A 16759-nucleotide genomic window follows, 5' to 3' on the forward strand; every position below is an offset into this window, starting at 1 on the left:
GGATGCTGCCTGGTGTGGAGGTTATTAGCTATGAGGAGAGGTTGGAGAAACTCTGATTGTTCTCACTAGAGCAACGGAGATTGAGGGGCGACTTGATAGAAGTTTACAAAATTATGAGTGGCATGGACAGAGTAGAGAGTCAGAAGCTTTTTCCCAGGGTGGAAGAGTCAATTACTAGGGGACATAGATTTAAGGTGAGAGGAGAAAACTATAGAGGAGATGTGTGGGGCAAGTTTTTTACGCAGAGGGTAGTGAGTGTCTGGAATTTGCTGCCAGAGGAGGTGGTGGAAGCAGGTACAATAGTGGTGTTTAAGAGGCAGCTTGACAAATCCATGAATAGGATGGGAATAGAGGAATACAGATCCCAGAAGTGCAAAATGTTTTAGTTGACGGGCAATATGATCGGCGCAGGCTTGGAGGGCTGAAGGGCCTGTTCCTGTGCTGTACTTTACTTTTCTTTGTTCTTTGTTCTATATGTGCATAGTTTAAATAAAGATTATCATGCACCCAGCCCTCCACTTCTCTGCCTAATGGCAGGTCCTGTGATTATTTGGCCACAATGCATGACAAAGCGTTGTGATTTTTTTTTACCTCGGGTAAGATGAGGAGACAGGTCCTGAGTCTGCCTCAGCTGGAACAGGGATTGAACTTTGGGCTAGAAAAGGGATTGAACTTTGAGCTGTTGGTGTTAATCTGACCCACATGCTAGCCATGTGCACTCCATCAAAATACAGACCTTAAAAGTTTGAAAGATTAACTCTCTAATATGGACCATGTCATATTGCCCCCTACAGTCCTTGAGTGTAAATTCTTTTTTGGTTTTAAGGTAGATAAATCTTCCAGGCATATTTGATTTAGAATTTGTGTTCCTTTAAGTAAAGGATTCTCAATTAATTCTAGTTGTTTCTAAGTGATGGCAATTACAGAATATTTTGTATTTATTTATCAGGTACAGGCAGCTGAATCCAAGATCACAAATTTAATTTACCTGAAACATACATTGGAGTTGGTGGAACCACTGCAGGTACAGTATAGAGCAAGTGTGTAGGTGAAGTGGGTGCCCATCCAAGCGAGATTCTGTATTGGCAGTGTAATGAATTTATTGATAGGAAATAAGTAAATATCATTATTTTTCACGGTGGTACACAGAAATAAGCAAAAATAAAATAATGCAAATGCTAGAAATCGGAAATAAAGAGAGAAAATGCTGGTTTACTTCACTCAAACAGTTGTGAATCTTTGGAATTATCTACCTCAGAGGGTTGTGGATGCTCCATTGTTAAATACATTTAAGGCTGGGATAGACATAATTTTGGTGTGTTGGAATTAAGGGATATGGGGAGCAGGCAGGAAAATTGAGTTGAAAGCCAAGATCAGCCATGATCGATAATATTAAATGATACAGCAGGCTCGATGGGCAGCGTGGTCTACTCTTGCTCTTATTTCGTGTGTTTTTGTGAAAAACTCAAGAGGTCAGGCAACATCTGTGGAGAGAAAAACAGATTAAAGGTTTTGATGATATGTCACAGACCTGAACCGTTGAGCGGAATTTTCCATTTTGGAGACTAAGTGTGGTACTGGGTGGGTTTCAGGGTGCATTTCCCGCTGGGTGGCGGACTCCGAACTTGCACCTGATTTCATGCTCGGAAGCTAAATAATTATGTATCGGTGAGTAGCTTTTGAATCACATGGTTGAGTGGGCATTGATTCGTCTGCCCCGCTGTTACTAATGGGGTCGAAGGTCCGGGCGCCATATTTAAACACCACCTGAGCACACACATTCACTCTCTCCAGCCCAGCTTTGTGCAGGAAACTTGTTCATATGGCTGCACCCAAGAAAAAAGCTGCTCCAGGGCTCAACACTGACTCCCTTGAGGCCCTCATCTGTGGAGTCCACCAACATTGGGATGTCCTCTTCCCAGGGGATGGTTCCAGGAGCTGCACCAGTCTCACCTTGCCAGCCTGGAAGGCGGTTTAAGTTGGGGATCAGCCCGCCTGAGGAACGCCATCCAGTGCAGGAAGAGGATGAATGATCTCATCTGCTCCGCCAGGGTAAGTCAGTCTTCAGCTCATTCCAATCTCTCACTCTCATAATGGCATCGTGCACTCAAAGAGTTACATTGGCTCAGGGATCTCACACAATATTAACAGAGGAGACATCGGAACTGATTGTCTCACGGACAATTTAACATTGCCAGCATCTCATCTATCATGCTACACAAGCTCCATCCTCAGCCCTTACTGGGAGGGCTCCACCAATACAGTAGGCATGCATGCTTCCCAACCTCTCCTCAATCTCTTCTCATCACATTCCATCCATTTGTCTTCATGCAGTCCAAGCTTGCCCACAACAAGAGATGGAGACCCAGACTGGAGGGGGGGATGGCTGACATCCAGGAGCTCTCTTTAAGTTTGAGGAAGATGCCGCCAAGTTAGACAGGATAAAAGAGTGCGACAAGAGCGGCGGAGACACAGGATAAAAGAGCACGGGGAGAGCGGCGGAGACACAGGATAAAAGAGCGCAAGGAGAGCGGAGACACAGGATAAAAGAGCGCGAGGAGAGCGGCGGAGACTGGATAAAAGCGCAAGGAGAACGGCGGAGACACAGTATAAAAGAGCGCGAGGAGAGCGGCGGAGACACAGGATAAAAGAGCGTGAGGAGAGCGGAGACACAGGATAAAAGAGCACGGGGAGAGCGGCGGAGACACAGGATAAAAGAGCGCAAGGAGAGCGGAGACACAGGATAAAAGAGCGCGAGGAGAGCGGCGGAGACTGGATAAAAGCGCAAGGAGAACGGCGGAGACACAGTATAAAAGAGCGCGAGGAGAGCGGCGGAGACACAGGATAAAAGTGAAAAAGTGACGTCACAGGAAAGCTGTGACCTGATTGGTTAGTAGGAAATCTGCACCAAATTTGAATAAAAACACTGCAAAGCTAATTAATAAATTAATTATCGAAGTCGAGATGGCTGGGCAGGAGATGTGCTGTAGCTGTTTGATGTGGGAGCTGGCAGATCCCATTGCGAGCCGCAGTGACCATATCTGCAGCAAGTGTTGGTAGCTGGAGGACCTCCGGCTCAGAATTGATGGGCTGGAGGCCGACCTCCGGACGCTGCGGCACATCCGGGAGGGCGAGAGTTACCTGGACGCTTTGTTTCAGGAGGTGGTCACACCCAGTAGATTAAGTACCTCAAATTCGGTCAGAGGTCAGGGTCAGCAGGGTGTGACTGCAAGTGAGGCAGACAGAGGGATTCTGTGTTCAGGAACAGAGGAGCCTCAGCTCTTGACCTTGTCCAACAGGTACGAGGTACTTGCTCCCTGTGTGGATGAGGAACAGGGCTGTAGGTAGGATGAGCCAGCTGACCACGGCACCGTGGCGCAGGAGGCCATTCAAGAGGGGGGAGCAAAAATACAAGTGCTAATTGTAGGGGATTCTATAATTAGGGGAGTTGATAGCATCCTTTGTAAGCAGGATCGCGAGTCCTGCACGGTATGTTGCCTGCCCGGTGCCAGGGTGAGGGACATCTCTGACCGGCTTGAAAGGATTTTGGAGAGGGAGGGATGGGGTCCAGTTGTTGTGGTCCACGTCGGGACAAATAACATAGGTAAGACTAGGAAAGAGGACCTGTTTGGGGATTATCAGGAACTAAATTAAAGAACGGGTCCTCAAGGGTTATAATCTCCGGATTACTATCCGAGCCACGTTCAAATTGGCATAGGAACGCGAGAATAAGGGAAGTAAACATGTGGCTAAAGGAGTGGTGCGGGAAAGAGGGGTTCCATTTCATGGGGCACTGGCATCAGTATTGGAATAGGAGGGATCTGTACCGTTGGGACGGTCTGCACCTGAACCGATCTGGGACCAATGTTCTAGCGAAAAGAGTAAATAGGGTGGTCAACAGAACTTTAAACTAGAAAGTGGGGGGGAAGGGAAGGGTAAAACTCCAAGAAGTATGACTAATGGGAAACAAAGCAGCAGGTTAGCATGTGGGGGGTTAGATTCAACTTCATGGAAAATTATGAAAAAACTGAAAAGGAAGGAGAGCCCAGGAGAGGCTATTAAAGTTACTAGAACACAAAATAGGACAGAGTGTTTGGAAAGGGCTAGGAATCTAACTTCAAGCACATCAGATAAAGGGACGACAATGAGAAGGGGGATGGGAAATACAGGACTGAAGGTGTTGTATCTGAATGCACGCATTATACGAAATAAGGTAAATGAGCTTGTGGCGCAGATTGAAATTGGCAGGTATGACGTGGTGGGCATCACGGAGACATGGCTGCAAGGGGATCAGGAGCTAAATATCCAAGGATATACATCCTATCGAAAAGATAGGCAGGTTGGCAGAGGGGGTGGGGTTGCTTTGTTAGTAAGAAATGAAATTAATTCGATAGCAAGAAACGATGTAGGGTCAGATGATGTAGAATCTGTGTGGGTAGAATTGAGGAACCGCAAAGGTAAAAAAACCATAATGGGAGTTATGTACAGGCCTCCGAACAGTAGTCAGGATGTGGGGCACAAGATACACCAGGAGATAGAAAACAGGTGTAAGAAAGACAAGGTTACAGTGAAAAAACTGAAAAGTGATCATGGGGGATTTCAATATGCAAGTAGACTGGGAAAATCAGGTTGATAGTGGATCCCAAGAAAAGGAATTTGTGGAATGACTACGAGATGGCTTTTTGGAGCAGCTTGTGGTGGAGTCCACTAGGGAACAGGCAATTCTAGATTTAGTGATGTGTAATGAGGCAGATTTGATAAGGGAGCTTAAGGTGAAGGAACCCTTAGGAGGAAGTGACCATAATATGATAGAATTTACCCTGCGATTTGAGAGGAAAAAGCTGGAATCAGATGTAACGGTATTACAGTTGAATAAAGGGGCATGAGGGAGGAGCTGGCCAGAATTGACTGGGAGATGAGCCTAGCAGGAAAGACAGTGGAACAGCAATGGCAGGAGTTTTTGGGAGTAATTTGGGAGACACAGCAAGAATTCATCCCTAGGAAGAAGAAGCATTCTAAAGGTAGGACGAAGCAACCATGGCTGACAAGGGAAGTCAGGGACAGCATAAAAGCTAAAGAGAAAGCATACAATGCGGCGAAGAGCAGTGGGAAGCCAGGGGATTGGGAAGCCTACAAAGACCAACAGAGGACAACTAAAAAAGAAATAAGGAGGGAGAAGATTAAATATGAGGGTAAACTAGCCAGTAATATAAAAGAAGATTGCAAGAGTTTTTTTAGATATATAAAGGGTGAGAGGCAAAAGTGGACATTGGGCTGCTGGAAAATGACGCTGGAGAAGTAGTAGTGGGGAACAAAGGAATGGCGGAGGAACCGAATAGGTACTTTGCGTCAGTCTTCACAGTGGAAGACACGAGTAACATCCCCAAAGTTCAAGAGAGTCGGGGGGGCAGAGGTGAGTATGGTGGCCATTACCAAGGAGAAGGTGCTAGGAAAACTGAAAGGTCTGAAGGTGGATAAATCACCTGGACCAGATGGATTACACCCCAGAGTTCTGAAGGAGATAGCTGAAGAGATAATGGAGGCGTTAATGGTGATCTTTCAGGAATCACTGAAGTTAGGGAGGGTCCCAGAGGACTGGAAAATCGCTAATGTAACCCCCCTGTTCAAGAAGGGAGTGAGGCAAAAGATGGGAAATTACAGGCCGATTACCCTGACCTCGGTCGTTGGTAAGATTCTAGAGTCCATTATTAAGAATAGAGGCATAGACTATTTTCTAAATGGGGAGAGAATTCAGAAACCTGGAGTGCAAAGGGACTTGGGAGTCCTAGTCCAGGATTCTCTTAAGGTTAACTTGCAGGTTGAGTCGGTAGTTAGGAAGGCAAATGCAATGTTGGCATTTATTTCAAGAGGACTAGAATATAAAAGCAGGGATGTGCTGCTGAGGCTTTATAAGGCTCTGGTCAGACCACATTTAGAATATTGTGAGCAATTTTGGGCCCTGTATTTCAGGAAGGATGTGCCGACCCTGGAGAGGGTCCAGAGGAGGTTCACGAGAATGATCCCAGGAATGAAAGGCTTAACATATGAGGAACGTTTGAGGATTCTGGGTCTATACTCGATGGAGCTTAGAAGGATGTGGGGGTATCTGATTGAAACTTACAGAATACTGAAAGGCCTGGATAGAGTGGACACGGGGAAGATGTTTCCATTAGTAGGAGAGACTAGGACCCGAGGGCACAGCCTCAGAGTAAAGGGAAGACCTTTTAGAACAGAGATGAGGAGAAACTTCTTTAGCCAGAGAGTGGTGAATCTATGGAATTCATGACCCTAGAAGGCTGTGGAGGCCAGGTCATTGAGTGTATTTAAGACCGAGATAGATAGTTTCTTGATTGGTAAGGAGATCAAAGGTTATGGGGAGAAGGCGGGAGAATGGGGTTGAGAAACTTATCAGCCATGATTGAATGGCGGAGCAGACTCGATGGGCCGAATGGCCTAATTTCTGCTCCTATGTCTTATGGTCTAAGTTGGCAGAAGAGGACAGAGATCGTTCTTGTGGTGAAGGTGACATTGGCCTCTCCTGCAAGCCACTATGGATGAGCCCTCCATGAGTTGATCACATCCTGACATTCACAGTGAGTGACATGCATTGTTGTATTCAGCCTGTTCATGAATTAAATCTACTTTCTCTCTCTTACAGGCAGCAGCAGGTCCAGACAGACCAGCACAGGCAACATAAGTCCCAGTCCCAAGGCCACCTCAGAGGAGGATGATGAGGATCCATTTGAAGAAGACCTGTCACTGTGTTCAACTGCATCCCCCACCAGTGCAGAAATACACCCCAGTGTGTCATAGTTCTAGATTAGGCTCGGGGTCATTTTCTGGAGAACACCTCACAGACACGTCTCCACAGCAGTTGGTGCCATTGACAGCCCAGGTGTCTGGCACTCGGAGGACTGCTGGAGATCAGGCACTTGCTGAGACTGAGTCAGATGATGAGCCTCTGGAAACGGCCATCTCCAACATCCTAGACATGCAGCGACAGGCAGCAGAAAATCAGATAGAGTTGCCAGAGGCAGTCAGCAGACTAGAGCGAAGGATGCCGGAGTCCCTCTGCGTTCTGCCTGATGTCTTTGACATGTGAGTGGCATGGGAAGGGTGGTGGCTGCCTTGGAGATTTTGGTCCAGCAGGTCCTGCTGGATTTGCGCTTGGACCTGCACTCCATCGTTATAGGAATTGGTGGGATCCATCAGTGGCTGGGTGTGAGGGGGGCGGGGCACTTTGACCTCCCTCCAGGAGCCCCTTCATCTCGGGGAGTCAGCCAGGGGCCCTCGGGCCCTTACAAGAAGGAGGACCAGCAGCTGAAGACCCTGGGGTCATCCACCCAGGTGATTCCAAGAGTGTCCAGCCGATCCCAATCCCCTCTGTCTGTGACTCCATCACCTCCAGCTGTACAGGCTGAGGAGGGTGCACCTGCCCCACAGCTGGAGACCCAAAGCAGGCCGAGGCCCTCCAGGTCTCAGCCCTCTAGAAGACACCCGCCAATGTCATCAAAGACAACGGTGTAGCAGTCAGCAGGCTGCCTCCACCGTTGCTGCGGATGTCGGGGATGCACCAAGACGTAGTGGTTGAGTTAGAAAAATTAAGAAACTTTGACATCACTTCTGGGTCACGGGTATTCATTCACTGTATACATCATGCACCTTTGTAAATACATTTGCTGTTCATGAGAATGGTCTCTTCATTTGAAAGTGTCGTGTATATGTATCTATGTGCCCTCTTATTTTGAGGGTGAGCCATGCTCCCACTCAGTGATCACCTCCCTTTTTGAGCCTCACATGATGTGTAGCTGACTCATGATAGTTACATGACTCGTGTGTAATGTCAGGGAGATGTGTCAAACTCTTTACTGGAAGTGTTTGCAAAATGCGTTAGTAACTTCTACTCCTTACAAGACAACATGGCGTTAGGTGTGCTCAATAGCCTTGGAGGGTTAGCTGTAATTGTTTCTCAAAATGAAATGGCTGTCTTCTTTGGTAGTGCCAAACACAAGAGCTGCAGCCATGATGGTCCAAACATGCATGCATCTCAGTGTCTGCTAAAAGTTTCTCATTGAGGTAGTGACAACTGCATCAAGTCCTTTGACGCAGCATTTGCTCTGTTGTACTGAATTTCAATTTCCAGAACCCATGAATACAGGGTTCGCTGCTGACCTTTCCAAAGATTAGGGCCTGGTGAATCATGAGAGTTGAAGTGCAAGTCCGAATGCTGAACTTGCTCTCGATGTTGCTGATTGTGAAGGTCTTTCAGTGCACTGGCATGGCACTAAGGGACAGGATGAATGTGGCCGTGTCCCATTGCCTGCACCTTATTCCTCCTGGAATCTTGTGACTATCAGTGTGACAGGGACACGTCTTCCACATCGTGTTTCTTCGATGGCATCCTCACGTGGAAGCTGACCTGCATCTCCCAGTTCAAGTTCCTGCCCTTCCTGTTCTGAATTGTCCGAGGAGCTCTCGGCCTCCTCCATGTCTCCCTCTGGCATGGAATCCCCTCTTTGAAGAGCCAGGTTGCGAACGGCGCAACAGACAGTGATTATGCGGGACACCCTCTGTGAAGAGTACTACAGATCCCCACCTGAACGGCCCAAAAATTGGAAACGCATCTTCAGGATGCCAGTGGTCTGCCCGACGATGGATCATGTCGAGCTAGGCGCCACGTTGTATCACTCCTCCGAGGTACTCTGAGGATGACGCAGGGGTGCCATGAGCCACTGTTTGACCAGGTACCCCAAAGCAGCCAGCCCTGTAATCGCTTTACTTTGCATACAAAGCCCATTTAATTAATGTGTGAACTCTCCTTTGGATTGTTAGATCATGACCTCACCCATCTGCTCTTACTTCTATTGATCTATAGTATGCTGTGATTGGATGGTCTTCTTATCAGCACCTCACACTTTTTGATCACAAAAGCTTCAGTTTATTGTTGCAACACTTGAAATTCACTCTAGCACCAGTACCACCCAACGCTTATTAACCCTATGTTGGTTCCAAGTAGCTTTCTCAATGTATTCCTACTATTCATCCTGTTTCATTACACTGCATATAAACCGTCCAAAATAACAATCTACCATTTTCCTACGATAGCACATGGCCTTCTCTTAAATGATTCAAGTATATCAATCCTCAGGCACCTTTCCTGAGAACTTATTATCCTCTGTTGCAGCAAAATATTCCTGAACTTTGTCCTAGACTATCTTTTTGCAAAAGGAAGAGCCTTTCGTGACCTCAGGATGTTCCAAAGCGTTTCATAGCCAATGAAGTACTTTGATTCATGACCCAGAGCCCCAGTTTCCATCACCTTTTGTGTTTTATTAAATCTTTAATGGGATGAGAGTGTCACTGGAAAGGCCAGCATTTATTGACCATCCCTAATTGCCCTTGAGAAGCTGGTGGTGAGCCGCCGCCTTGAACTGCTGTATTCCGTCTGGTATAGGTACATCCACAGTGCTGTTAAGATGGCTGTTCTAGGATTTTGATACAATGACAGTGAAGGAACGGTGATATAGTTCCAAGTTTTTTTTAAAACTCATTCATGGGATGTGGGCTTCACTGCCTGGGCCAGCATTTATTACCCCTCCCCAACTGCCCTTGAGAAGCTGGTGGTGAGCTGCCTTCTTAAACTGCTGCAGTCCATGTGGTGAAGGTACACCCACAGTGCTGTTAGGAAGGGAGCTCCAGGATTTTGACCCAGCGACAGTGAAGGAACGGCGATATATTTCCACGTCAGGATGGTGACTGACTTGGAGGGGAACTTCGAGGTGGTGGTGGTCCCATGTATCTGCTGCCCTTGTCCTTCTAGATGGTAGTGGTCGTGAGTTTGGAAGGTGCTGTCTCAGGAGCCTTGGTGAATTCCTGTAGTGCGCCTTGTAGATGGTTCACTGCTGCTACTGTGTGTCAGTGGTGGAGGGAGTGAATGTTTGTGGATGTGGTGTCAATCAAGCAGGCTGCTTTGTCCTGGACGGTGTCAAGTTTCTTGAGTGTTGTGGGAGCTGCACTCATCCAGGCAAGTGGGGAGTATTCCATCACACTCCTGACTTGTGCATAGTGGACAGGCTTTGGGGAGTCAAGAGGTGAGTTACTTGTCGCAGGACTCCTAGCCTCTGACTCGCTCTTGTACCCTCAGTATTTATATGGCTGGTCCAGTTCAATTTCTGGTCAATGGTAACCCCCAGGATGTTGAGAGTGGGGGAATTCAGTGATGGTAATGCCATTGAATGTCAAGGGGCGATGGTTAGATTTTCTCTTGTTGGAGATGATAATTGCCTGGCACTTGTGTGGTGCGAATGTTACTTGCCACTTGTCAGCCCAAGTCTGGATATTGACCAGGTCTTGTTGCATTTGGACATGGACTGTTTCAGCATCTGAGGAGTCATGAATGGTGATGAACATTGTGCAATCACCAGCGAACATCCCCACTTCTGACCTTATGGTGGAAGGAAGGTCATTGATGAAGATGGTTGGGCCAAGGACACTACCTGAGGAACTCCTGCAGTGATGTCCTGGAGCTGAGATGACTGACCTCCAACAACCGCAGCCATCTTCCTTTGTGCTAGGTATGACTCCAACCAGTGGAGAGTTTTCTCCCTAATTTCCATTGACTCCAGTTTTCAATACTATTGCCGGAATATTGTCAGGCCCCACAACCTTTGCAGTATTCAGTGCCTTCAGCCGTTTCTTGATATCACATGGAGTGAATCAAATTGGCTGGAGATCTGCTCTGGACCTCCGGAGGCAGCTGAGATGGATCATCTATTCGGCACTTCTGGCTGAAGGTTGTAGCAAATGCCTTATCTTTTGCACTGACGTGCTGGGCTCCCCCATCACTGAGGATGAAAATATTTGTGGAGCCTGCTGCTCCAGCAAGTTGTTTAATTATCCACGACCATTCACCACTGGATATGGCAGGATTGCAGAGCTTAGATCTGATCCGTTGGTTGTGGGATTGCTTAGATCTGTCTCTCACTTGCTGCTTATGTTGTTTGGAATGCAAGTAGTCCTGTGTTATAGCTTCACGAGGTTGACACCTCATTTTTAGGTGTGTCTGGTTCTGCTCTTGGCATGTCCTCCTGCACTCTTCATTGAACCAGGGTTGATCCCCTGGCTTGATGGTAATGGTAGAGTGGGGGATATGTCCGGCTATGAGGTTATAGATTGTGTTCAAGTACAATTCTGCTGCTGGCCCACAGGGCCTCATGCATGCCCGGTCCTGCCAGTTGGACAGGACATACCCAGGGATAGTGATGGTGGTGTCTAGACCATTATCTGTAATACATGATTCCGTAAGAATGACTGTCAGGCTGTTGCTTGACTAGTCTCTGAGACAGCTCTCCCAATTTTGGTACTATGTTAGTAAGGGGGATTTTGCAGGGTCGACAGGGCTTTGTTGCCATTGTTGTTTCCGGTGCCTAGTTCGATGCCAGGTGGTCTGTCTGGTTTCATTCCTTTTTTGAGGCTTTGTAGCGGTTTGATACATTGCATTGCTGTGGATCTGGAGTCCCATGTAGGCCAGACCAGGACAGATTTCCAATGAACCAGGGTTTTTACAACAATTGACAATGGTTTCATGGTCATCATTAGACTTTTAATTCCAGATTTTTATTGAATTCAACTTGTACCATCTGCCGTGGCGGGATTTGAACCTGGGTGTCTGGATTACGAGTCCAGCAATATCACTACACCATCGCCTTCCCCCAGGGAGGTATGTGACTTGGAGGGGAACTTGCGGATGCTGGTGTTTCCATGTGTCTGCTACGCTTGTCCTTCTAGGTGGCAGAGATCGCGGGTTTGGAAGAGGCTGTTGAAGGAGCCTTGCTGGGTTTCTGTAGTGCATCTTGTCCATAGTACACATGCTGCCACAATGCGCCACAAGGGAGTGAATATTTAAGATGGGGTGTAAATCAAGTGGGCTGCTTTGTACTGGATCGTAGCAGCATTCATCCAGGCAAGTGGGGAGTATTCCAACACACTCCTGACCTGTGCCTTGCAGATGGTTGACAGGCTTTGGAAGTCAGGAAGTGAGTTCCTCATTGCAGGATTCCTAGCCTCTGACCTGCTTTTGTAGCCACAGTATTTATATGGTTAGTCCAGTTTGGGAATGGAATAACATTGTAGCAGGGACATAGCAGATATTGTGAATGAAGGAAGAATCAAAATCAATGAGTAAAATTTGCTCTTAATTGAAATCAGTTAACCTCTTCTTAGAAAATGTCAAATAATTTTCCAAAAGTACTGGAATGTGTTTGTGATCATTGCTTTTATTCTACAGGGAACTTTGAAAAACTGCAGGACACCATTACTTAAGGCTTATTGCAGTTCACTTGAAGACAGCAGGTAACCCAAAAGTAGAGCAAGCACTCTGTTCAATAGTGATTTACCTTATTTCAATCACACATGTTTCAGTAAAAGCTGCCTGATCAAGTTGGGCTTAATTAGTTAAAATGTCTTGACCAGATATCATATAATCATTGGACCCGATAATAACTCTGAGCTGAGAAGAGAGTGCTGTGTGGGAAAGATTTGCGAATGTAGAACCTGAACAAAGTTTCCCACAGGATCTGTTTTAAATGATCTAAACAGGTTTCCTGACTGGCAGCCAGGCGGTGGAGGGAGTGGTGGGAAAGGGTGTGTAGGGTAGGGGTCAGCCAATCACTGTAATATTGTTTGTCTGGGTTAGGTGGGGTGGGGTGGTGGTGGAGCCGTCCCTAATCCCACTGGCCCATAAGCACTGCAGGAAAGACACTTACCTCATGACCTAGCCCTTCTCATCTCCTTTCATCTGTTGGGTTTCTTGAGGCTCGAGAACCCGGCCTATGGAAGTTAAAAACAAAACATAAGTAGAAATGGAGCCACGCCGCCTCCTTAAATTATAACACTGAGGGACTCTTTTTCTGCAAGTGTTGTCCGCCCCAGTCCATCTGTGTTAAAACTGGAAGTGGCTGAATGGGAGACCAGTTTTGGTGGGATTTCCTTTTTTTATTTTAATCACCACAACCTTCTGCCTCCTTTCCCACCCACCCTTAGGACTAAAATTACCCCCATGTAATCTTACAACACAGAAGAAGGTTCACCAGACTGATTTCTGGGAATCAGGATTGTCATAGGAGGAGAGATTGGGCCGGCTAAGCCTGTATTAATTGGAGTTTAGAAGAATGGGAGGGGATCTCACTGAAACATATAAAATTCTTACCGGGATGGACAGACTGGATGCAGGGATGATGTTTCCACTGGTCAGGAGGTCTAGAACAAGGGGTCACAATCTCAGGATATGGGTTACGCCATTTAGGACTGAGGTGAGGAGAAACTTTTTCACTCAGAGGGTGGAATTCTCTACCACAGAGGCTGTGGAGGCCAAGTCACTGAATATATTTAAGAAGGAAATAGATTTCTGGGCTCTAAAGGCGTCAAGGGGTATGGGGAGAGAGCGGGAGTACAGCGTTGAGATGGAAGATCAGCCATGATCATATTGAATAGCGGAGCAGGCTTGAAGAGCTGAATGACCTATTCCTGCTTCTGTTTCTGTTTTCTATGTTTCTATGTTTATAAGGCCATTTGACCCATCCTGTCTGTGTAGGTTCTTTGAAAGAGCAATCCAAATAGTCCCACTCCCCCACGTTCCTCCATAGCCCTGCAACTTTCTCCCCTTCAGGTGAAATGTGGGCAAGGAAAACTCCTGCTGATTACATACAACCACTCCCCCAATCCCCCTTCAGCTGATGAATCAGTGCTCCTTCATGTTGAACACCACTTGGAGAAAGCACTGAGGGTGGCGAGGGTGCAGAATGTATTCTAGGTGGGGGACTTCAATGTCCACAGACCGAGCTGGCCAAGTCCTAAAGGACATAGCTGCTAGACTAGGCCTACGGAAAGTGGTGAGGGAACCAATGAGAGGGAAAAACATACTTGACCTCATCCTCACCAACCTGCCTGCCGCAGATGCATCTGTCCATGACAATATCGGTAGGAGTGACTAATGCACAGTCCTAGTGGAGATGAAGTTGGTTCCTCACATTGAGGATACCCTCCATCATGTTGTGAGGCACTACCAGTGTGCTAAATGGAAAAGATTTCAAACAGATCTGGCAACTCAAGACTGGGCACCTGTGAGGCGATGTGGGCCATCAGCAGCAGCAGCAGAATTGTACTCAACCACAATCTGTAACCGCATGGCAGCGCCAGATGTACCTAAAAATAAGGTGTCAACCTGGTGAAGCTACAACACAGGATTACTTGGATGCCAAACAGCATAAGCAGCAAGTGATCGACAGAGCTAAGTGATTCCACAACCAGCGGGTCAGATCTAAGCTCTGCACTCCTGCCACATCCAGTCGTGAATGGTGGTGGGCAATTAAACAACTCACTGGAGGAGGAGGCTCCACAAAGATCCCCATCCTCAATAATGGGGGAGCCCAGCACATCAGTGCAAAAGATAAGACTGAAGCATTCGTAACAATCTTCAACCAGAAGTGCCGAGTGGATGATCCATCTTGGCCTCCTCCTGAGGTCTGCAGCATCACAGATGCCATTCTTCAGCCAATTTGATTCTCTCCATGTGATATCAAGAAACGGCTGAAGGCACTGGCTACTGCAAAGACTATAGACCCTGACAATATTCCGGCAATAGTACTGAAGACTTGTGCTGCAGAACTTGCCGCGTCCTAGCCAAGCTGTTCCAGTACAGTTACAACTTTGGCATCTACCTGGCAACGTGGAAAATTGGCCGGTTATGTCCTATAAACAAAAAGCAGGACAAATCCAACCTGGCCAATTACCGCCCCACTAGTCTACTCTCGATCATCAGTTAAGTGACGGGAGGGGTTATCAATAGTGCTATCAAGTGGCACTTGCTTAGCTTAGCAATAACCTGCTTACTGCTGCTCAGTTTGAGTTCTGCCAGGATCACTCAGCTTCTGACCTCATTACAACCTTCATTCAAACATGGAGAAACGAGCTGAACTCCAGAGGTGAGAGTGATTACCCTTGACATCAAGGCAGCATTTGACCAAGTGTGGCATCAAGAGCCCTAGCAAAACTGGAGTCAATGGGAATCAGGGGGAAAACTCTCCCCTCATTGGTGTCATACCTAGCACAAACGAAGATGGTTGTGGTTGTTGGAGGCCAATCATCTCAGTCCCAGGACATCACTATAGAAGTTCCTCAGGTTAGTGTACTAGGCCCAACTATCTTTAGCTGCTTCATCAATGACCTTTTCATAATAAGGTCAGAAGTGGGGATGTTAACTTATGATTGCACAATGTTCAGCACCATGTTCAATGTTCAGCTCCTGAAGCAGTCCATGTCCAAATGCAGCAAGACCTGGACGATATCCAGGCTTGGGCTGACAAGTGGCAAATAACATTTGCGTCACACAAGTGCCAGGCAATGACCATCTCCAACAAGTGAAAGCCTAATCATTGCCCCTTGACATTCAATTCACTGAATCCCCCACTGTCAACATCCCGGAGTTTACTATTGATCAGAAACTGAACTGGACTAGCCATATAAATACTGTGGCTACAAGAGCAGGTGAGATGCTAGGAACCCTGCGGCAAGGAACTCAGCTCCTGATCCCCCAAAGCCTATCCACCATCTACAAGGCACAAGTCAGGAATATGATGGAGTACTCTCCATTTGCCTGGATGAGTGCAGCTCCAGCACCACTCTAGAAGCTTGACACCATCCAGGACTAAGCAGCCTGCTTAATTGGCACCCCTTTCACAACGATGAACAGTGGCAGCAGTGTGTACCATCTACAAGATGCACTGTAGAAACTCATCGAGACTCCTGAGACAGCACTTTCCAAACCCACGACCGCTGCCATCTAGAAGGACCGCCCTCTGGAAGTTCCCCTCCAAGCCACACACCACCCTGACTTGGAAATATATCACTGTTCCTTCAGTCGCTGAGTCAAAATCCTGGAACTCCCTCCCTAACCACTGTGGGTGTACCAACACCACATGGGTTGCAGCGGTTCAAGAAGACAGCTCACCACCACCTTCTCAACTGCAATTAGGGATGGGCAATAAATGCTGGCCTAGCCAGCGATGCCCACATCCCATAAATAAATTTTAAAAATCCAATTCAGTTTTGAAATGAATTTGTTTCCACCTCTCTTTTAGGCAGTGCATTCCAGATCATAACAAGTTATAAAAATTCTTTCATGGAATGTGGGCAGCACTGGCAAGGCCAGCATTTGTTGCAAATCCTAATTGTCCTTTAGGAAGTGATGAAGGAACCATCCGCTTCTTGACCCGCTGCAATCCATCTTCTGTAGGTACAACCACTCACCGCATAAAAAAGAAATTCTCATCTCCTCTAGTCACCTTAAATCTATGTCCTCTGGTTACTCTTTAGTTACTTTATCCCTATTTACTCTGCCTCGATTAAATATATTTTTTGTTAATTCATGCGATATGGGCATTGCTGGCAAGGACATTACTTATTGGTCATTCCTAATTATGCCTTGTGCAGGTGGTAATAAACTGCCTTTTTGAACTGTTGTTCTTGAACTCTTTTCTCTGCTATAAGGAGGACAATCTCAGCTTCTCCATTCTCTCCACATAACTGAAGCTCCTCATACCTGGTACGATTTTGGTAAACCTCCTGTCCAATTTCCCTGAGCCCTTGACATCTTTTTTAACATGCCCAGAATTGGTCAGATGTGATTGACGAATTATAAAAATGTAATGTAATGTTTATGCATTTCATATTTTGTCCCAAGTTTATAAAGTTCAGTGAGGGA

General features: G+C 46.8%; 2 protein-coding genes across 3 annotated transcripts in view; one reads left to right on the plus strand and one right to left on the minus strand.

Moving 5' to 3' along the window:
- Positions 1-16759, minus strand: part of cryz (crystallin, zeta (quinone reductase)) — a 1066321-nt gene that overhangs the window by 944325 nt on the left and 105237 nt on the right. The window lies entirely within an intron of this gene.
- The window catches only part of msh4 (mutS homolog 4), a 109209-nt gene that overhangs the window by 50289 nt on the left and 42161 nt on the right, over positions 1-16759 (plus strand). Inside the window, exons 9-10 of the mRNA XM_078560639.1 lie at positions 950-1024; positions 12287-12351. Of these exons, the coding sequence (XP_078416765.1) occupies positions 950-1024; positions 12287-12351 (140 nt within the window). The remainder of the gene's footprint in view (positions 1-949; positions 1025-12286; positions 12352-16759) is intronic.

This window comes from Cetorhinus maximus, chromosome 17 (genome assembly GCF_964194155.1).
Source record: "Cetorhinus maximus chromosome 17, sCetMax3.hap1.1, whole genome shotgun sequence".
NCBI lineage: Eukaryota > Metazoa > Chordata > Chondrichthyes > Lamniformes > Cetorhinidae > Cetorhinus > Cetorhinus maximus.